This window comes from Chiloscyllium plagiosum, unplaced genomic scaffold (assembly GCF_037043375.1).
Source record: "Chiloscyllium plagiosum isolate Xiang-an unplaced genomic scaffold, Cpla_swu_hap1 HiC_scaffold_1, whole genome shotgun sequence".
NCBI classification, from domain to species: Eukaryota; Metazoa; Chordata; class Chondrichthyes; order Orectolobiformes; family Hemiscylliidae; genus Chiloscyllium; species Chiloscyllium plagiosum.
The window spans coordinates 135,135,414-135,158,012 of record NW_028270139.1 but is presented as its reverse complement, the minus strand read 5'-3'; the positions used below and the strand labels follow the sequence as shown (position 1 = coordinate 135,158,012).

The 22,599-nt window shown below is 38.8% G+C and overlaps 1 protein-coding gene across 1 annotated transcript in view; it reads right to left on the bottom strand.

Annotated features, from left to right (window-relative positions):
• Positions 1-3,814: 3,814 nt before the first annotated feature.
• Positions 3,815-22,599, bottom strand: part of nelfa (negative elongation factor complex member A) — an 81,860-nt gene continuing 63,075 nt past the window's right edge. Inside the window, exons 3-11 of the mRNA XM_043712769.2 lie at positions 21,970-22,131; positions 18,185-18,271; positions 17,816-17,943; positions 16,614-16,683; positions 11,846-11,934; positions 11,147-11,258; positions 8,712-9,013; positions 7,385-7,484; positions 3,815-4,778 (exon numbers count right to left, since the gene is read on the bottom strand). Coding sequence (XP_043568704.1) covers positions 4,594-4,778; positions 7,385-7,484; positions 8,712-9,013; positions 11,147-11,258; positions 11,846-11,934; positions 16,614-16,683; positions 17,816-17,943; positions 18,185-18,271; positions 21,970-22,131 — 1,235 coding nt within the window. The 3' untranslated portion in view covers positions 3,815-4,593. The remainder of the gene's footprint in view (positions 4,779-7,384; positions 7,485-8,711; positions 9,014-11,146; positions 11,259-11,845; positions 11,935-16,613; positions 16,684-17,815; positions 17,944-18,184; positions 18,272-21,969; positions 22,132-22,599) is intronic.

The following is a 22,599-nucleotide window of genomic DNA, read 5'->3' as shown; positions in this document are numbered from 1 at the left end:
CCTAACTTACATTATACACCAGTTTGTCACCAACTGGAATGTTGTGTCTAAATCTGGGCACATCACCGTCAGAAATACTGTACCTGTAGGTTTTGAAGAGTTTACAATGGAATCGTTCCAAGGCTGAGGAATTTCAGTTCCTTGGATAGACTGAAGAAGGCGGGCTGTTCCCATTTCTTCTTTGAACATTAGAAATGTGCAAGTTGCCACATTGGCTCAATGGAATCTGGTGTGACAATTACGCCAGACATACCCTGAGGAGGATGTACTGTTGTCCATCTTTAGTAACCCTTAATAATTATTAAATGAAAAGATACCACTATCTTTAAAAACATTCCAATGGCCAGCCTGTGACTAGATCTATTCATTGGTAAATACAATATACTGATTATCAATGATGAATTGTTATCTATAAATCAGTTCTGGATGCCTTCCACCAACTCATTTACTCTCAGTTTTCAGAAATGTGCATCTCTAACCATCTCCCCTCTACATTCAATAGCATCACTAGGACATCACTAGAATTCCTTAATGTGTCAACTTCCTGGGAGATGACCACTGATCAAAACTGAACGAGCCATACAAATACAGTGGCTACAAGAGGTGGTCAGAGGAATGCTGCAGCAAATAACTCACCTCCTTTCTCTCAGGTGCCTGTTCATCATCCACAAGGCATGGGTCAGGAGTTTAACAGAACACATTCTACTTGCCTGGATGGGTGCAGTTCGATCATCACTCAAGCTGGACACCATCCACCATCCTTCAATCATTCCTTCCAACACCAGTGCACAGTAACAGCAGTGTATACTATGTAAAAGATGCACTGCAGTAGCTCACCAAAGCACCTTTGACAGCACTCTCCAAGTCTGCAATCTCAAGTCACCGAGAAAGACAAATGCAGTGGAAATAGGGGAACACCACCAACTGCAGTTTGTCTTCAAACCGCACATTATTCTGAAATAGAATTACATCACTATTCCTTTAATGTCACTGGGTCATAATCTTAGAACTCCCTAAAAACCTTGTGTCTACCTATCCCCATGGACTGCAGTGGCCACTCACTAACAGATTCCTAAGGGCTCATAGGGTTGCAATAAATAAGAACATTTGAACAAAGTAGTAGACAATTTCAAGCCCTCATATCTGCTCTGCCATTCACTAAGACCAAGTCCAATTTTGTGTTTTGAATTCCACATTCCCATCTTTGAAGGTATTCCCTGATACCTTCAAATCCCTGCTTTAACACAATTCTGTCTCTACCTCTGGAATATTCCTATTAATTCATCTGTATTGTCTTGAGGCAGAGTTCCAAATTCTGACAGCCATTGGAAAGCATCTCTTCTGATCTGTCCCAAAAAGAGGACACCTAATTTTTTAAAACAGTGCCCCCGAGTTCTGGGCTGATCTACAACAAGAAACTGCTTTTCCATGTCCACCTTGTTGTAACTATTCAAGATCTTATACATGCAAGAGTTGGGAGGTCATGTTGCAGCTGTACAGGACATGGATTAGGCTACTTTTGGAATACTGCGTTCAATTCTGGTCTCTCTGCTGTTGGAAAGATGTTGTTAAATTTGAAAGCATTTAGAAAAGATTTACAAGGATGCTACTGTGATTGGAGGGTTTGAGCTAAAAGGAGAGGCTGAGTAGGCTGGGGCTATTTTCCCTGGAGAAATGGAGGCTGAGGGGTGAACTTAAGAGGTTTATAAAATCACGGGGAGCATGGATAGGGTGAATAGTCAAAGTATTTTCCTGAAAGTAAGGGGAAAACCAAAACGAGAGGACATGGATTTAAGGTAAAAGGGGGAAAGATTTAAAAGAGGCAAAGTTTTTTTTACACAGAGACTGGAGTTTATGGAATGAACTGCCAGAGGTAGTGGTGGTGGCTGGTACAATTCCACATTTAAAAGGGATCTGGTGGGTATATAAATAGGGTTTAGAGGGACATGGGCCAAATGGGTAAATAGGACTAGATTAGTTTAGGATATCTGATTGGCGTGGACAAGTTGGACTGAAAGGTCTGTTTCCATGCTATACATCTCTATGACTTGAGTCAAGTCTCACTCTTCTAAACCCCAGTCCAAACAAGTCCAGCCTGTCCAACCTTTCCTCAGAAGTCAACTCATTTATTCCAGGCATTGATCTAGTAAGCCTTCTCTGAACAGCCCCAAAACTAGTCACATGGTTGGGTAAATAAGACTGAAACTCCAGTGTATACAAAGTCCTATATAACAGAGGCATAACATCCTTCCCATATTTCTTCCATAACAGAAGTGCATCATCCCATTAGTCTCCATAATTAATTGATGCACTTGCATACTAACTAGATCCCTCTGCATCTCTGAACTCTGTAGTCAGGTCACACAAACATTCACCATCTAAGCAATATTCTGCTTTTTAATTATTGTGGCCAAAGTGAACTTCACATTTTCTCAATCTTCATTTGCCAGATTTTTTTCCACACACAGTTTCTATGTCTGCCTGCAACTTCCTTATGAGGTCTTCACATACATTCCCAATTCTTTATTCTCATCTGAAACGTTAACTTTATCGAAGCCTTGATACTAGTTATAGTTTTGACCTCTGGAAATCGAAGTACAGCAGGTCTAGAGGCTCCCCTTTATCCACAGCACATGTCACTCCTTCAAAGAAATCTCAATAAATTGGTCAAACATTCCTTTTCGCAAAACCATGATGATACTTCCCGATTATCTTGAGATGTTCTAAGTGCCCAGGTATAAACCCCTTAATCATGAATGCTAACAACTTCCCCATGCTTTACGTGACCTCTTTAGACTATAAATTTCTGTTTTTCTGCCTCCTTCCTTTCTTAGAGGAGTTATATTTGCTACTTTCCAGGGTGATGGAACCTTCCCAAAATCTAGTGAACTTTTGAAAACTAACACCAACACGTTCACTCTCTCATTATCCATCTCTCAGGACTCAAAGATAAGGTCCATCTGAACCGGAGGTCCTGCCAACCCGCAGTTTCATCAATTTTCACAGAACTGTTTCTCTAATGCCTTTAACTTCACCAAGTTCTTCTCTCCCTTCCAATGTCCATGTTTGCTAAAATGTTTTTTTCTGTCCTCCACAGTGAAGAAAGTAGTAAAACATTTGCTTATTTCATCTGCCATTTTCTCAACTATTACTTCCTCATTCTCACTGTCTAGAGAATTAACGCATGTTATTTAGTCTACATTTTTAGATACCTTAGAAACTTTTGCTTTCTGTTTTTACATTTGTACTTTTCCTCTCATCCTTTAATTCTTTTCTTGCAATTAACCTTTTGCTGACCTCACCAGTGACATTCACATCACATTCAACAATTAAAAATAATAATTTCAGATTTCAGGCATTTGCAGCATTTTGCTTTGTTACAGTTTGTACAGCTTCCACAAAATAAGATAGATAAAGTAAGGCAAGTAAAATTGCCATAATGCAGTGGGTTGCTCCCTCATTAGAGGCAATCGATAGTGGTTTAACCAGAGTATCAGCACACCTCAGGTGAAAGGAAAGGTTGAGAACATGGGACATTCATGATGACCTCAGCCAGTCCAGGAAATGATCCCATGCTGCTGGTGCCACTCTGCATTGCAAACCAGCAATCCAGCCAATCTCATCCACCAAGTGACAACTGAATTCAGATAGATGTTTAACAGTGCTTACAAGAAAACAGATGATCAAACTTTACTGCTGCTGGTGTCTCACAGCGTTAAACAATGAACATTGCAAACTGTGCACTCTCTTTGAAGAAAATTTTGAACATATTAAGAGTGCATTCCTACTTAATAAAAGAATCAAAAATTGTGACTCCAGTTACATTGTAATTTTATTGTGCTTGGTACTGTATGTTCAGTAAAAGCACTGCCGTCCCTTAAGCATTGACAGTTCATCCAGCTGCCTAAACACAGGAAAACCAATTATGGCTGTGCAACCTTTAATCTGCACTTATTTTCCATAGAAAATCTAATTATTTTACATCTTACACTGTACGAGAGCGCACGCGAAAGAAAAACCTAGAATCTTTACGACTGTACAAAAAATAGAAAAAAGTGTTGTTAAATCATGCTGCCTCTGCAACAAATACTTTACAAAAACTGATTATGTTACTCAGTGAAGGCAACAGATACCAGGATATCTGGCTTTCCAATGCTCTCCAGTTCAAACCCACAATTAAAAGTGAACCAAATCTAAGCTGCTAAATGATTTCCCCTTAGTATTTCAGAAATGACAAACCAACTCAAGGTTGTGGTCACGTGGTCCTCCTTTCAGCTGTAACTAGGGTCCACATGCTTTCCACAAATCAAAGAGTTTTCATGTTGAAGTTGTCAGTGTAGCTGGAGACTGGACCATCATTAAAAAGACATTGATACCACAGGAGATAGAAAAACACACTAATTGCAGGAAATCATTTCTCTATTCATTTCATCCCACTCTCTGGCAGCCCTAAATTCTGCATCACAATCTGTTAAATAGATGTCCCCTGCAAATGTTTTAGAACTGGCTGTAAATACAATCATTGAAGCTCAGGTCAGTGGCAATCAAGGTAACATTGGATTTGGTCCACAATTTCGAGGTCCTTGTGAACTCTCAGGACACATTTGTGATAGGCTTGTACTTCTTCAGTCTGGTCCATTGGCCTGTGGCATAGTTCATTTCAAAGACAGTATCCACCAGCATTGTGGTGCTGCCTGTGCCATCTGCCTTCGGTAGAACTTCTGTATGTTCACTCAGTTTGATTTGAATGATATCACCCTGCTCTGGACATGGGTTTTCTGAAGGAATAAAATGACAAGTTTGCATAATAAATGATCCAGAAGTAGAATATTAACAAAAATAGCACTCATGTTGTACATTTTGTGGATCAGTTGTTACATCTTTAACTATTTTCCTCCAATGTGAAACTAGAAATACATTCAACGTCATGTAACCATCTTTCCTCCTTCCATTCATTCATCCACCTTGTTACACTTATACAAGGGGGAAAATATACAAGGGAAAAATAAACATACATTTCCATGTGAATATATTGAGGGGCAGAGAAATGGGAATGGGACTTCCACCAATAGAAAGAATTGGTGAACTAATAGAGGTCAGAGAGTTGGGAGAAGTGGCAGAAACAGACAACTCAGCCCATCAGGTCTACTCCCCAATTCAATCATGGCCGATATCTTTCTCAACTCCACTCTCCTGCCTTCTCACTGTATTCCTTGATCCCCTTACTGACCAAGAATCTATCCCTTTCTTAAATACACTCAATGACTTGGCCTCCACAACCTTACGTGGCAATGAGTTCCACAGATTCACCACCTCTGACTGAAGAAATTCCTCCTCATCTCAGTTCTAAAGGGTAACTTCTTCACTCGGAAGGCTATGCGTTCAGGTCCTAGTCTCTTCCACTAGTGGAAATCTCATCTCCATGTTCATTCTATTCAGGCCTCTCAGTATGCAGTAAGTTTCAATTAGATCCCCCTGTCATCCTTCTAAACTCTTATCAAGTACAGACCTGGAGTCCTCAACTGCTTCTCAGTTTACAAGACGTTCATCAATCTTGTAAATCTTCTATGGACCCTCTTCAACATCAGCATATACTTCCTTAGATGCAGAACTGCTCACAATATTCCAAATGCAGTCTGACTATAACCTTATACAGCCTCAGCAGTCCATCTCTTCTCTTATGTTCTAGCTCTCTTGAAATGAATACGACCATTGCATTTGCCTTCCTAACTACCAAATAAACCTATATGCTGACCTTAACAGAATCCTGAATGAGGACTCCTTTGTGCTTCAGATTTCTGAAGCCTATGTCCCTCTTCTCACTAAAGTACACAACATCACAATTTCTCAATGACCACTTCTTTGCCCACTCTCTTAACCTGTCCATGTCCTTCTGCAGCCTTCCTGCCTCCTAAACACTACCCGTCCCTCCACCTATCTTTGTGTCATCTGCAAACTTAGCAATAATGTCCTCAGTTCTTTCATCCAATGTCTAATATGAATCGTTACAGTCCCAACACTGACTCCTGCGGAACACCACTCATCACTGGCTACCATTCTGAAAAAAAAACCTTCACCCCTACTACTGCCTTCTGCCAATTAGCCAATCCTCTATTCTTGTCAGTACCTTGGTCATAAAACCATCAGCTCTTATCTTATTAGCAGCCTCCTGTGCAGCACCTTGTCAAAGGGCTTCTGGAAATCCAAATAGATCACATGCACTGGCTTTCCTTTGTTTACTTGCTCATTACCTCCTCAAAGACCTCTTACAGATTTGTCAGGCAACACCTCACTGTGATGAAGTTATGCTGAGTCAGATCTATTTTGCCATGCACTTCCAAGTATTCCACAATCTCATTCTTAATAATGGAACCTAAAATCTTACCAATGACTGAGGTCAGGCTAACCGGCCTATGGTTTCAGGTTTCCTGCTTCCCTTCCTTTTTAAACAGAAGTGTTACATTAGGCATTTTCTAGTCCTCTGGGACCCTCCTGATTCTACTGATTCCTGCAAGATCACCACCAAAACCTCCTCAATCTCCTCAGCTATCTCCTTGAGAACTCTGGGGTGTATCCACCTGGTCTGATCTCATGTTGGCCTCAACCCCCCCTTCCATGCCCACTCTCCATTACCCTTCAACCTGTTACTAATTTAAAAATCTATCTTTCTCCTCAAATTTATTCAGTGTCTTGGCATCCACCACACTAGGTAATGAATTACAAAGATTCAGAACACCGACAGAAAATGTTTTTTTAAAAATTAATTTCTTTGATAAAAATCTGCTATCCATATCCAAAAACTATGACCTTTCATTCTCGATTGCCTCATTAGGAAACATCCTCTCTATGTCTACTTTAGCATCTTATATACCTCAATTAGATCTCCTCTCATCTAAGCTCCAGAGAGTAATCGTAAACTGCTCAATCTCTCTTCATTAGACAAATCCTCAATTCTGGAACGAATCTACCAAACTACACTGAAATGCCTCCAATGCAATAATATCCTTCCTCGAGTATAACGATCAGAATTGTGCCGCACTCAATACTCCAGGTGCAGTCTCAGTAATGCTTTGTGCACTTCCTTATTTTTATACTCTATTCCTTTAGCAACGAATACCAAAATTCAATTTTTTTTCCTAATTACCTGCTTTACTAGTTTTCTGCAATGTACAAAGACACCCAGATCCCACTGCACTAAAGCATTCTGAAGTTTCTCTCCATTCAAAATGGATAACTTCACACATGTACTTAGCACTCCTATTTCTAACAGTATTTAAATTGCCAGCCAATACTGAATAATAAAATTCAAAGGCAAGACCTGTAAATGTATGGCAGGAGTCAACATATGCAAGTGGTGAGAACAGAATGAAATGTTACAACATACCTCTTGACCCAGCCATAAAGCCAAGTATAAGGGCCTTCTCTGGTCGAGTAACCTTGTTGGCAGTCTTGAACATTTCTTGGGCTGCATACATTTGGTCTCTCTGTAAAATGCAAAGACAGCAAACATGAAAATAACTACATAAGCCTATAACATATGTCAACAAAATAACTAGGAAGGAACAAAACAAAAATTAAGATCCGACTGGATTGCCAGCTATATTTTGGGGGTTGCAAGATATATTGATTGATGTGATTAGTAAACAATTCTATCACTCTTTCTGAATTAGTCTACAACAGATCTAGACATGATGGAAAACCAGTATGGGGGAAGACCAAAAAAAAACACACAAAATCTCCAATTTGCTCCTTTCAAATATTCTACATTCAACATAAAGACTCAAATTATGTATGTCGTGTATCCCAAATATTATTTTCTGAAAATCTAATTTACATTTGTATGAATTAAAACTAGCTACTTTTCAATCTCCCTAACAAGCCTCTTCTACATATCAGACAGTCACAATGATAGAGGACATGGTCACACTTGGAAATGTTCTAGAAAGCACAAGAATGCTAAGGTTAAGGTTAAACAAAATTATCTATTATCATTCCTTACTTCTGTTTCACATCCAGGGATTGTCAAAAACAGGAAGCCATCTGATCCTTGTCAATTGGGAAAGATCAAGGTCTTTACATATTTTCACATCCAACAAGCAGTGTAACACTTTTCATGTGAATGTGTGCAATGCCTGGACTAAACCCAGAGTCTGATTCTCATGGGACCAAACATTTATTATTGCTCACCACTGAGGAGGACTGAAGAACATTGTTAATGAATAGATGGGCGATAGGTGTGTAAGTTGCAGGGATAAGTCAGAAATTAGTGGCAGCTGAAGATCAGCCAGACTTAATAGTGAGGACAGGCCACAATCAGCAGAAAAAGAGACCAAAGTTTTGATTGAAGAAAACTTCCAAGCTTCCTGGTCTACAAGCAGTGCTCTAAAACAGCAAAATTCTTTCAAGAAGAAGTGACTTCATGAGTGAACAAGTGACAATAAACAAAATTAATCTGGCAACCTGGATCAAGTATATCCAATGATCCATGGAATAAACATGTCCTGCACAAAGTTAAAGTACAGTACTGGATAAATGTCAAATGCAACCTAACATCTATTAGACAACCAAGAGTTGTCCTTGTAAAGGATATATCATAGAGTCATAGGTGGATTTTCCAAATGCAATAATAGCAATACCCAGTTCGACATGGAGACTTCACACTTAACTTGATCAGTGGCTTCAAAACATTGCATACTGTAAATTCTACTTACTGTAAGTGAAAGACTCTTGCGAGGTTGCTGCTGTTGCTGCAGTGGCTGCGTCTGCTGTTGGGTTTGCTGTTGGGTCTGCTGTTGAGGCTGGGTCTGCTGCTGTACAGGTGTTGTTGGTGTTGTTGTAGTGACAGATGCAGTACCTGGGGCAGTGGTGGTCGAGGTAGATGATGTAGTTGAGCTACTGTTATAAATTGGTGGTCTTTGTTTGAACTGGCTAGGTAGACTGGAGGTAGGCGCTGCTGATTCTTCTGGCAGTCTATTTGTCTGTAAAGCCTCCCGAACTGATCCAACTGTATTGGCTGCATATTCATTGTGGTATCAAGAAGAGGGGGAGAAGAAAGATTTAGGTATAATGCAAAGCCACCATTTCCAATAATCTTATACTTATGTGCTATTAATATTTCTAGATTCTGTAAAAAGCAACTTTGGTTAACCTTTGTTTTGAAAGAAATGTGATCCCATTATTCTTACTAACTGTGCAAGTTTCAAAGCCATGTTGATGCAAATTTTAAAAAGTATATTTCATTACCATTAAATTCTAATTCCTTTGCATATTTTTATCTCAAATTACAGGCTTTGACATAGAATGTTGCCAAACCAAAAAGGGTCATTGGGTCAACTGGTCTATCCTGGTGTTATTGATCCAGACAGAGTATTTATTGGCGAGAAGCACACAGAATATAAAAGAACTTTGAAAAATAAATAGTGATATCTTGAAAAGAGTCCATATTACAGAAGAGGAGGTGCTGAAGGTCTTAAAACGCATAAAAGGTAGATAGTTCCCCAGGACCTGATCAAGTGCTTCTCAGAACTTTGTGAAAAGCTAGGGAAGAGATTACTGAGCCCCTTGCTGAGACATCCATATTATCGACAACCACAGGAGAGGTGCTGGAAGACTGGAGCTTGGCTAATGTGGTGCCATTACTTTAAAGGCTGTAAGGAAAAGCCAGGAAACTGCTAACTGCTGAGTCTCAATACTGATTCTCTTCAGTGTCATTAGAGCCTGTTCCTCAACATTTCTGGGACATTGTGAAGAAAAAACCAACGTATGTGTTTAATTCATCTGCGATCTCTTTTTGCATATAACATCTCCAGTTTCTGATGTAAGGGACTTGCATTTGTCTTCACTAATCTTTTTCTGTTCACAATCTAAAGGCAGATAAGTGTCCTGGACCCAACAGTTTTTATCCCCAGGATATTAAAGGAAGTAGTTATTGCAATAGTTGATCTTCTGGTAGCAATCTTCTGGGATTGTGGAAAAGTTCCAGGAGATTGGAAAAGTACCAGTGTAACATCCTTATTCAAAAAAAAAGGGGGAGGAAAGAGACAAAAGGAAAACAGGTAATTTAGCTTAGCATCTGTCATTGGAAGAACAATTACAGACTTTAAAGGATATAATTACAGAGTATTTAGAAATGCAATATAATCAAGCAGAGTCAGTATGAAGGCTTCAAGAACGGGATATCATGCCTGGAAAAAAAATTAGAATGCTCTGAAAAGGTAGCAAGAAGGATACAATTGATCAGTAGATGTAATATACATGGATATAAACCTATTTACATTTATATATAAAGTTATTTAGTAAGGTGAGAGCCCATGGCATGAGGATAGTACTTAGCACAGACAGAGAATTGACTGACTAATAGAAGAGACAAAGTTGGAATAAGGAGTTCAGTTTAAGCGTAGCAGCCTGTAACTAGTGGAGTGCCACAGGAATCAGTGCAAGGGCATTAATTATTTACAATAGATATTAATTACTTGGATGACACCAGTGAATGTACTATTGCCAAGTTTGGAGATGACAAACCCGGATCGGGTGTAGGCCATTTGGCTTATCACATCTGGTCCACTATTCCATGAGATCAGAGCTCATCTTTTAATCCTTAACTCCAGTTTCCTGCCTTCTCCCTGCCATCTATCCCTCAATCTTTGATTGCCTTGCTGATTAAAAATCCAGTGCCAATTTCATAAGCAAAAATGAATGCATTATATTTTAAAACTTGGAATCACATTCTCAAATAGTAGACATTGAAGTTCACTTTTTTGATTATTAGTCAGACCCTTGGATTACTAATTAAAATAACATGGCTGTATATTAATAGGTCTTTTAAATCAGCTTATGTGACAGCTGCTGCTTTCAGTACAATTAAGATATTATACAATTCACAAAATATGGAAGCAAATCACTTCAGAGAACTGATGGTTTATGGGAAAAATGCCTTCACCAATATGATTTTAACATTATCAATAGAATTAAACATTTTTAAGAACAAATGGTTTCAAATACAGACTGCTGTCTCACCAGCCCACTGTACTCCCTCTTCTATTAATGCAGCATTTTTTTTCTGGAAATTTGTGCATCTGGATGCATTTCTTTAGATTAAGAAATCAAATCAAGAATCACCATTTCCTATAAGTCAGTCAGCATTTACCTTGTGGTGTTTCAGAGCTGGGAATGTAGGAAGATGATGGCACCATACTTGGTGTAGCAGGCAAGTAACTAGTAGATGGTAGTGCGTTATCATTATTCAAAGCACCAAGTTTCTGAAAAGACAAAGGAAAATGAGAGAGTGACAACACCGATCATTAAGGAATAGACGCTTTTATGAATGCACAGTTAATTAAGAATTTACTATAAATTGACAGTTTTCAAGGTCCTATCCACTGAAATTAAAAAGCGACAGATCAAGGATTCTTCCAATTTTCAACTTGCTCATCATTTCAATTCAGCAACTGACTAGATTCTTTATAAATCATTACACAGCATTAAGATATCTAACAGGTGCTATAATTTCTTACAACAAGCATTCTAGACAAAACATGATAGGCCTGCTTGTCTCCCTGAAAAATATCCGACCTTCTTTAAATAGCTTTAGAAATAATTTTAGCTGGCAACATAATTCTAAAAGATTTAGCATTTTCTAAATTGAAGATCGTAATTAAGATTTTCTGATTGCTGAGATCCCTTCAGCAGTTTGATACAACATTAAACTACTGCAAACTCAACTTCAAGTCAAACAATTAATTGTTTTTCAAAAATGATTCACTCACTAAATCTACTTTATATCAATTAACTACGATTTAAAAACTTAAACATGTTAGAATAACACTTGAACCATAGACATATTTACCTGCGTAGAGACTAGTCCAACAGCATAATCTGGTGTGACACTATCAACAACTGTTTCTTCTTTGGCAGGTTTCTCTGTGACTTCTGCATCTATATTTAAAAATAAATATTCGGTCAGAGTTTTGAATCAAGTGTATTCACTTGTAAAACATTTTTAAAAAGCTTCTGAAGATTCAAATAAACATTTGACAGTTCTGAAATGATAAAACATTTGTATATTGGATTACCTACAAGTGGAAAAACAAAATTATCCAAGCAACAGCAGAATCTCATTTACTGATTTAGTATTTGAGAAACAAGGTGATTCTCCAGTCCCAAATGATATTATTTTACTACTATATGGAATAGAGTTTTTATAGCAGGATGGGAGGAGGAACAAGGAGTTTAAAAAGTTTATTCATTGTGCTGAATATGTGATAACAAATAGAAATCACTCTTATAATATTGCAAGTTCACACTACCTATTTATTACATTATAACCTTTCTGTTTGTGGGATCAACACACTAAATTGAAACATCATTCAATCCTGTTCAATAGGCATACTTCACAAGATGGTATGAGTAATAACATTAGCAAATTTGCTGATGATACTAAGCTGGGTGGCAGGGTGAAATGTGAGGAGGATGTTAGGAGATTACAGGGTGACCTGGACAGGTTAGGTGAGTGATCAGATGCATGGCAGATGCAGTTTAATGTGGATTAATGTATGGTTATCCACTTTGGTGGCAAGAACAGGAAGGCAGATTACTACCTAAATGGAATCAATTTAGGTAAAGGGGCAGTACAGAGATATCTGGGTGTTCTTGTACACCAGTCAATGAAGGGAAGCATGCAGGTACAGCAGGTAGTGAAGGAGGCTAATAGCATGCTGGCCTTCATAACAAGAGGGATTGAGTATAGAAACAGAGGTTCTTCTGCAGCTGTACAGGGCCCTGGTGAGACCACACCTGGAGTACTGTGTGCAGTTCTGGCCTCCAAATTTGAGGAAAAACATTCTGGTTATTGAGGGAGTGCAGCGTAGGTACACGAGGTCAATTCCTGGAATGGCGGGACTACCTTACACTGAAAGAGTGGAGTGACTGGGCTTGTATACCCTTGAGTTTAGAAGACTGAGAGGGGATCTGATTGAGACATATAAGATTATTAAAGAATTGGACACTCTGGAGGCAGGAAACATATTTCCGCTGATGGGTGAGTGTCGAACCAGAGGACACAGCTTAAAAATACAGGGTAGACCATTTAGGACAGAGATGAGGAGAAACTTCTTCATCCAGAGAGTGGTGGCTGTGTGGAATGCTCTGCCCCAGAGGGCAGTGGAGGCCCAGTCTCTGGATTCATTTAAGAAAGAGTTGGATAGAGCTCTCAAGGATAGTGGAATCAAGGGTTATGGAGATAAGGCAGGAACAGGATACTGATTAAGGATGATCAGTCATGATCATATTGAATGGTGGTGCAGGCTCAAAGGGCAGAATGGCCTACTCCTGCACCTATTGTCTATATCTATATCTATAAAGCAGGCTCAGTCCAAGAACCCAAGTCTTTAAGGATCTGGCGGCATACTAGTTGGTCACTGTTCATTGTATAAATTGATTGAAAATCCAAGTGGACTATTCACTATGCGACTCAATCATCAAGACTGACTGAGATGGAGAGAAGTGCATTTTTTAGGTCGCATGGCTTATGACTAATTGTGCATTGGAATGTACTATAGTATTAATATACATACTATAGAATCAAAAAGTAGAACTGCATTAGTGAATAAACCACTGTTGCTCTAGTCTCACTGAAATGGTGCACCATGGTTCTAAAGTTCTGAACCTTGAACTCATTTATAAGAAACATGTCACATGGAACCATATTGCATAACTTGACTGAGTATTCTTGTAAACATAAGCTTACTGAATTTGGAAATCTGATTTGCAGTTGTTACTGTCAATGTTTAAGGTAATAAAGCAAAACAGAACAAACAGCAGTCCATCTTTCATTTTGGCACTCAGAATAATCAGCAGTCAATTTAACACCAGGTATTTTACATGCAAAATACAGCTTCCCTTACTATGTTATAATTGTTATGAGAAATGCTTACTTTTCAATGCCAGTTTTTCTTAGCATGAGATTTATCAGCTCAAATGTAAATTGGAGTCGAAAGAGTAAACACATGCAACTAAAAGAACATGGTTCAGATGCCCAAATTATTTTCAGACAGGAACAGTGCAAACAGCAGGAGTCTGGATTGGATTTTGACTCAAATTACTAACTAGTGATAAATTTTACAGATTTTAAATACGCCATCTTTTTACCGAGTGAGACACTATTCCAATGGTCAGAAAGGCTTAAGAACATCATAGACTGGAATTGCATGTCAGCACCATGAGGAATACTGATGCTGCCTCTCCATGAGAAGTGCCCAGAAATTAAATTTTTCAATGGGCAATTCCTCTGCGGCTGGGAACGTCCAAAGAATACATAAAAGGTGGAGATTTTGGAAGGTTCCAACCCATTTATGGTTAATAATTGCCCAAGAAATGTTAGAAGATTGAAATTCAATACAGTTCCTGGTTAACTGTTAAACTGACTCCCACATCCCCCTCACCCTGCTGCACTTTACCCTACCCCTTAATCCTCTGAACTTCGCAGCACACTGACTACAGCAAAAGGGGTATAATTTCTACATTGATTGCCTTTGTTGCTGGATTAGAGGATCCCTATATATATTTGTAACAAGATGTTCCCATTTAGGAATCCTCAATGTAGAAGCCATCTAAAAGGTAAATGAACACATTTTAATCCGATCACTGATGGAAGTAAGATTCCAACATTTATCGTTATATCTGGGCCTTATTTACATAGTGCCTTGTGTCACTCAATGTCATGAGAAATTTGGAATGCTGATGTAAAATTTGTCAAAGGAAACTGCAAAGACACTTTCTTCAATCTTGGAAGATTCAGGTTGATTTACAATTGCTTCAGATAACTAGATACAAAATTACAATTGCATGTTTTGACAAAGGGATCACAGATTATTTCCATAAAAAGAAAGTCCAAATATTGAGTATATCATTAAGAAAATGAAGCAAGGCGTTCAAAGCGTCTTAGCCAGAATTTAAGTATATTGTCCAACTGATTACAAGTCGAGTTACAAAGTCATGTAGAATGATTACATGCTTATGTAACAGCTCCTCTTCCTCTGCGGATCTGAATTATTGGAATATAATTTAATGAAAGATCCCAACTTTGTGATGAGGAAGTAGGTGGGGGTGAAAAATGGAGAAGAGAGACAATCAGAGTAGAAGCTGTGGGGATCATTGGGAAAAGTTTGAAAGGTTGGTAACAGAGGCATATCTTGAGGAAGCATCTGAAGGGCAAAAGACATTGCAGGGAAAAATTGGCTTGGAAACAGATCTAGCAAGAGAGTTCCAGATACTGAAGGCTCTGTCACTGGTACGGCAGTAGGGGACAGCAGAAGTAATAAAAGGGAAAGGGGTAGAGTCAGAATAGCAGAAGATGAAAATTAATAGGTAGATCTAAAAACAAATCAGAGGTGTGGGATACAAGGTCATAGAATGATTTGCAATCCTTAGCAAGAACACGAAACTTATCCTGTTTGGGCCAGTAGATAGCGAGCAGCAATTACAACAGAAGAGATATAATGGATCCCAAATGTGGCTATAAACAAAGATATCCAAAACCTTTTGCCATTTTGACCCCATTTTGAGGTTTGAAAATTGTTATGCCCTCTAGGTGGGAACAAAGAGGGAAAGTTAGCCTGTGAAAGTGAGGAACTGTCTGCTAGAGGGGAATGTAGCTGTTATAATTTAGAACTCCACAGTTGCTAATTGCTGTGGGGTCGTGACCCACCCACTTTGGCAAGCCTTGGATAAGGTTTTGTGGGCCAAAGGCCACGTTAATGTGAGTATTGTTCTATGTTCTAAGGGTCAAACATATATCAACTTTATAAAACATTGATTATACCTCAGAAAGAATACTGTGAGCAGTTCTGGTCACCACACTCTCAGAAGGACATGATTGCACTGGAGACAGTGCAGAAAAAAATCATCAGGAAGTTGCCTCGGATGAAAAGTCTCAGCAGGAGGAGAGACTGGATAGGCTGGGTTTTCAGCCTTGGAGTAGAGGAGGCTGAGGGGAGATCTGATTGAGGTATACAAAATTATGAGTGGCATAGACAGGGTAAATCATGAGAACCTTTTCCACACAGAAGACGTGTCTAAGACCAGAAGACATAAGTTTTAGGTGAGTTAAGTAGTTGACTGGCAATCCAAGGAAACATTTCTTCATCCAAGAGTGGTAGAAAATAGAACATGCTGCCCAAACAGGATGGTGGAGGCAACAGTTAAGAAGCATCTTAAAATGTCAGGGCACAGTAAGATATGGACCAAGTGCAGTTAAATAATATTTGTGTAGTGGGTGTTTGTTGGGGTGGAATAGACATGGTCAGCCTAAAGGCCTGTTTCTATGCTGTTTAATTTTATAATATAATCCTTTTCCCTTTGTTAAAGATGTCTCACTGGAAGTACTACCAACCACTTTTTAAAGCAATTCTTATGGTGTTCTTCTAGACTATGACAACAGAATCGTTTGTCATTTGTTCATCATCATTTGCATTCCTCGACTGACATGTGAATAGGCACTCAATGTCACATCACATATTTGTATGCACAAGGGAAGTCAGAGCAATGTCAGTTGACACACACACACACACACACACACACACACACACACACACACACAAAAGTCAGACTTTACAAACCTAATGTCTTCCTTCTCCTTTTTGCTTCCCGACCAGCACCTACCATATCCAGCTCTGATATATCCAGCAACTAGAACAAAATAAACAATAAAATTGTAGGTATTTTTGGGAATTGAACCTCAACATTTCATCCAAAATCAGACATCAAATATCATCAGTCAGAAATGTTGACATTTTTCAAGTTCAGAAATCCCTTTTTATATCATTCAAATGATACAGCCAACAGATTTGACAGCAGCAATGAAGTCATTGAGAAACAAGTAGAAGTACTGCACGGATCAGTGCTGAGTCCTCAACTATTTACAATCTATCTCAACGATCTAAGGTATTAAGGGATATGAGCCAAAAGGCAGATGTAAGGAGTTAGGCCACAGATCAGCCATGATTGTGTTCGTAGCAGGACAAGCTTGAGGAGCTGAATGGTTTATGCTGTTACTATGATTTGGATTTGGGTACTGAAAGTTGTCAAATGGAGGTAGAAAATATGGAAAGGAAGAGAGAGATTAAGAGAGTGGGCAAAAATTGGGCAGATGGAGTACTTCTATCCATTCCAATTTATGCATCTTTGTAATTCAGCACACTGACAGTAATGAACAACTATTCCTCAGACATAGACACACTGAAGCACTTTCGGTTAGCATTAACATATAGGGCTGGAGAAAGGAGACCAAGTAAAAATTCAGATTTTTCCGACAGAGCTTGTAATTACAAAATAAATGCCTTGTCATCTTAGGAAACTTTGTTGCTCTTTGTTGGAGGTGGGGGGTGGGGGAGGGTGGAGACAGAGAGAGAGAAAAAAATGGGTGATAGCATGTGTAAAGATATCAGATTTATGTCAAAATCAGTACCTTTGAATTAATGTATTTGTAAGCACTGTTCTTCTTAATAATGAAGAAAGTCCCCAAACATTTCAATCCAATTCCACATCAAAAAAAGAACATTTACAAATACATTAATTCAAAGGTACTGATTTTTCACTTAGAAATAAAATGAGATTATTCCTGAAAGTGTGGCAACCTCAGCTGTTCAAAACTAATTCCTCCAGGAAATAAACGCTCCATACAATGTCCACAAAATGAGCAACTGACAATGAATAAAGTCACATTCAAGATCATAGCTTCAAAATCCCAAAATACCTCAACTCATTATTAACAGTCTCCAAACAGTTGAAATACACAAACTCTGCAACTGACTAATCTCACCTTTACACCTCTCTCCTTGCGCAAAGGGGTCCGAACAGCCATTGGTGTTCTGTTTGTTGATGGACTGAATACACTGGGAGTAGTGGGGCTCCGGAAGGGAGCTTGCTTTGGAATCCCTTTGAGGGGAGCTATGTAGTTAGTTGTTATAAACATACGAAGTCCACAAGTTCATTTTTTAGGGAAAAAAAAGCAGAATTTTTAGCTTAACCATTAGGTGCAAAACAGGCGTTTTTTCCAATAATAAAATGTTCAAACAATTACTCGAGACAATTAGCATAAAACTTTCACGTTTTACATCTGTCATTCTGTCAAGACACATTAATACATTGACGATTAATTGAACTATACTCCAATAATATTAGAACATACTAGTGGTATCGAGCTTCTTAACCAAACCTCTCCCTTTGGCTAAAGGCACTCCTGAGGTCTTTTTGAGCTGCTGTGCAGTTTCTGTTGCTGAAAAGCAATAAAATATATTTATTGAAAATTATTTCCTAAAGGAGGTTAAACATCAGAGATAGAGACAGACATTTTACCTATGGATGGAAGAATTGAAAAATTCCTGAAACAGTTAATATAATCTCAAATAAAAACTCCAAGGCCGGTGATCTCTGAAGTAACTTAATGCACTAAACAGAAACAATACTGCACAAAATTTAGTTAAAATATTGGTCATAGTCCAATAGGTTTATTTGAAAGCACCAGTTTTCAGAGTGCTGCTCCTTTATCAGATGGTCCGAAAACTAGTACTTCCAAATAAACCTATTGGACTATAACCTGGTGTTGTGCGATTTTTAACTTTGTAATTCCAGTCCAACACTGGCACCTCCAAATCATGACTACAAAATTCATCATTTTTCACAGAGGCAAATACAAAAATAGCAGTAAATACAAAGAACTACTCTGTCCTTCAACCTAAATAGTACATTGTATGTTATAAGTTATCGAAGGAGCATTTCTCAGGCTGCCTTTTTAAAACAAAAATATTTTTTCCCCAATTTTTTTCATTTTCATTTCTTCCACTCCTATAATGCCAATTGTTACTTGGGTACAGTACAATAAGCACAGTCAGCTCTGCAGCATCACATTCAAGTAACCCACCTCCTTTTTATTTACTTGATGTGAAGTGAGCAAGGGGATGCCATGGCCTACTGGTATTATCACTGGATCATTAATCCAGAGACCCAAATCCTGCCATGGCAAATAGTGGAATTTGAATTCAATTAAAAAATCTGGAATTACAAATCTAATGACCAATCCATTGTCAATTGTTGGAAAGCCTTATCTGGTTCACAAATATTCTTTAGGGAAAGACTCTGCCATCCTTACCTGGTCTGGCCTGCATGCAACTCCAGACCCACAGCAATGTGGTTGACTCTTAACTGTCCAATTGGGTTGGGCAATAAATGCTGGCCAAGCCAACAACACCCAAAGCTACATTGGTTAATCATTACAACACAGGAGGCGGCTATTAAGCACATCAAGTCCATTTATTGCTTACTCCTAGTTGCTCTGAATGCATGAATAGATCCACCACAATTTGGAGCTGGAATTGTGTAGATTGCAGTAGGTCCCCTTTTCTGCAGAACATTAAATAAACAGTCCAAGAATTACTTTCCAAAATCATTAATGGCTTTTTATGGTCATTATTTTTGCATGTTATCGTGCAAATCATCAGATTTACTGGAATCAGTTTCACAGCTTGGCATGGAGATTTTAACTACCAAGTAGACGAACACATCTTAGAAAGAGAGAGTAGGTAATTTGAGCATTTAAGCTCTATCACTCAGTAAAGTCATAGCTGATCTGGTTGTATTCTCAGTTCCATTTTCCTGTCTAAACTTCATAACACTGGACTTTCTTGTCCATAAAAAGTTCAACTCAGTTTGAGTAAATTTGAAGATCCAGCCTTTGCTATCTCCATCCTCTACTCTTCAGAGAAAATCTTCAACCCCATCTTAAAAATGAAATCTCTTATTTTTAAACTACAACCCCTAGCTATAGTTGCTTTCAGAAGAGGAACCATCCTCCTAGTAACTATCCTATCCATTCCCCTCAAAGTCTTAAATGTTTTAATCCACTCAGCTCTCATTTTTCTAAACTCCAATATATGTAATCATAATCTGTTTAACCTTTCTTCGTAAAATAAGCCCTTCATCTCAGGAATGTACCAAGTGAACGTTCTCGGAGCTGCTACGATAATTTTGTTTCAAAGAAGGAGACCAAACTGCAAACAGTACACCAGATATACTCTCAGCAATGCAGTACAGTGCAGTAAAACTTCTCTATTCCTGGATTGTGTTCTCTTGTAATTAACAACAACATTCAATCTACCTTCCAAATCATTTATGCTATCTGCACACTAATTTTGAAAGATTCATGAACCAGGATATCTAAATCTATCTATTAGATTACCCACAGTGTGGAAACAGGCCCTTCGGCCCAACAAGTCCATACCAACCCTCCCAGAGTAACCCACCCAGACCCATTTCCCTCCGACTAATGCACCTAATAGTATGGGTAATTTAGCATGGTCAATTCAACTGACTGGCACATCTTTGGAGTGTGGGAGGAAACTGGATCACCCGGAGGAAAACCACAGACACAGGGAGAATGTGCAAACTCCACACAGGCAGTCGCCCGAGGCTGGAATCGAACCTGGGTCTCTGGCGCTGTGAGACAGCAGTGCTAACCACTGAGCTACCATTCTGCACTCACTCTCCATTTACAGAAGATACTGATGTTCTACTCTTCCTGCCAAAATGACAAGCACACACTGACCCAAATTATACTGTGGCAAAATCCTGGAGTTCCTGTCCTAACAGCATTGTGTGTCCACCTGCAGCAAACGGATCGCATCAGTCCGAAGCAGCAGCTCACTCTCATCTCAAGAGCAAATAGGGATGGGCAACAAATGCTGGCCTAGCCAGCAATGCTCACATCCTATGAATGAATAATAAAAAAAAACTGTGCCACATTTTTGACCTCTTACCTAACTAGCAACTCGTTGTAGATTCTCTCTCCTAGACAACTTACTTCCTGATTTTTTTTTTCCTTTATTCATTTACTGGATAAGGACATCACTGGCTATGCAGCATTTATTGCCCATTGGGCAATTAAGAGTCACATGTAGGTCAGACCAGGTAAGGATGGCAGTTTCTTTCCCTAAAGTACATTAGGGAAGCAGATGAGTTTTTCCGACAATGGATTCATGGTCATAATTAGATTCTTAATTCCAAATATTTATTGAAGTCACACTCCACCATCTGGCGTGGCAGGACTCAAACCTGGGTCCCCAAAATGTTATCTGGTTCTCTGGATTAACAAGTCCAGCGATAATTACTAGACCATCGCCTCATCTTGCTCTCATTTGCAAAATTAACTGCCATGCATTCAGTCCCCTTATCAAAATTATTCACATAATTATAAAGATTTGAGGACCCAGCACTAAAACCTGTGGTACTCCACTAGTTACAGTTTGCTAACCTGTAAAAGACTTTACAGTCTGCTTACCATTGGCTAACAATTCCTTTACTTATGTGAATGTTACTCCTAGACCATATATTCATATCTGGTGTATTAACATTTTATGTAATCCATTGTCAACTGCCTTTTAGAATTCTAAATACAATAATATGAAACATCTGTCCATTTCTCGCTACATGCAGTGAATGTTACTTTGTCAAAAATACTCAGATTAGGTAAACACCATGTCTCTTTCACAAAGAGATGTTCACTATGCCTGAGTACTGAAATAATTTCGAGGCTTTCTAGGTATCATACTAAAGTCTCCTTAATAATGGATTCTAGAACCTTATGTCAGATGTTAGGCTAAGTGGACAATAGTTTCCGGCTTTGTCTATAGAACACCTCAGGTAGTGAATTGGCCAGATTATTCAAAGTTGGCAGGCATTACATCAAAGCAATAATTCTCCCGTCAAACATCCTCACAAATTCATTTTCATCAGAGATTGCAGTATAGCAACAAGTACTCTTCACTTATTTTATTCTATCTCTAGCTCAGGAATGAAAACAAACCTCAAGCCTTCTTGTTTTTATGCTTCAATTCTATTCTGGGTAAAAGACCATTCGACACTCTTACAAACTAGGTTCTGTGTGTATGTTATATTAGTTCTGTTCCTTGAGTCACTTACATTTTTGCAACAGTTCTGCTCGAAGTGTGGCACTTTTGGGTTTTCGCTTAAGCTGAAAATGCTTCACTGGGGGGGTGAGTGGTCCCACAAGAGTTGTCAGGGCATTTTTATTCAAATACTGGCACTCCAAAGGCAACATTGCAGAGGCTTCACATTCATTAACTGATTAGAAAGAAAACATACTAAATAAAGGAGATAAGACCCAGTGTTAGTCAAAAACATTTTGAATTAGAATCATAAACGCACAACACAAAAAAACCCATAAGGTATAGGAACACAATTAGGCCTTTAGCCTGTTGAGTCTGCACCACCATTCGATCATGGCTGATATGTTTCTCAATCTCGTTCTCCTGCCTTCTTCACATAACCCTGACTAATCAAGAACCTATTTATGTCTTAAATACACAATGATGTGGCCTCCACAGCCCTCTGCAGCAATGAGTTCCACATATTCAGTAGCCTCGAGCTGAAGAAATTCTGGTCGTCCTTTCACTGAGGGGCTGTGCCCTGAGGTCCTAGTTTTTCCTACTAGTGGAGACATTCTCCACATCCACTCTATCTAGGCCTCTCATATCCTGTAAGTTTCGATCAGATATCTCTCCCCTCCCTACCCCCCCAATACTTCTAAAC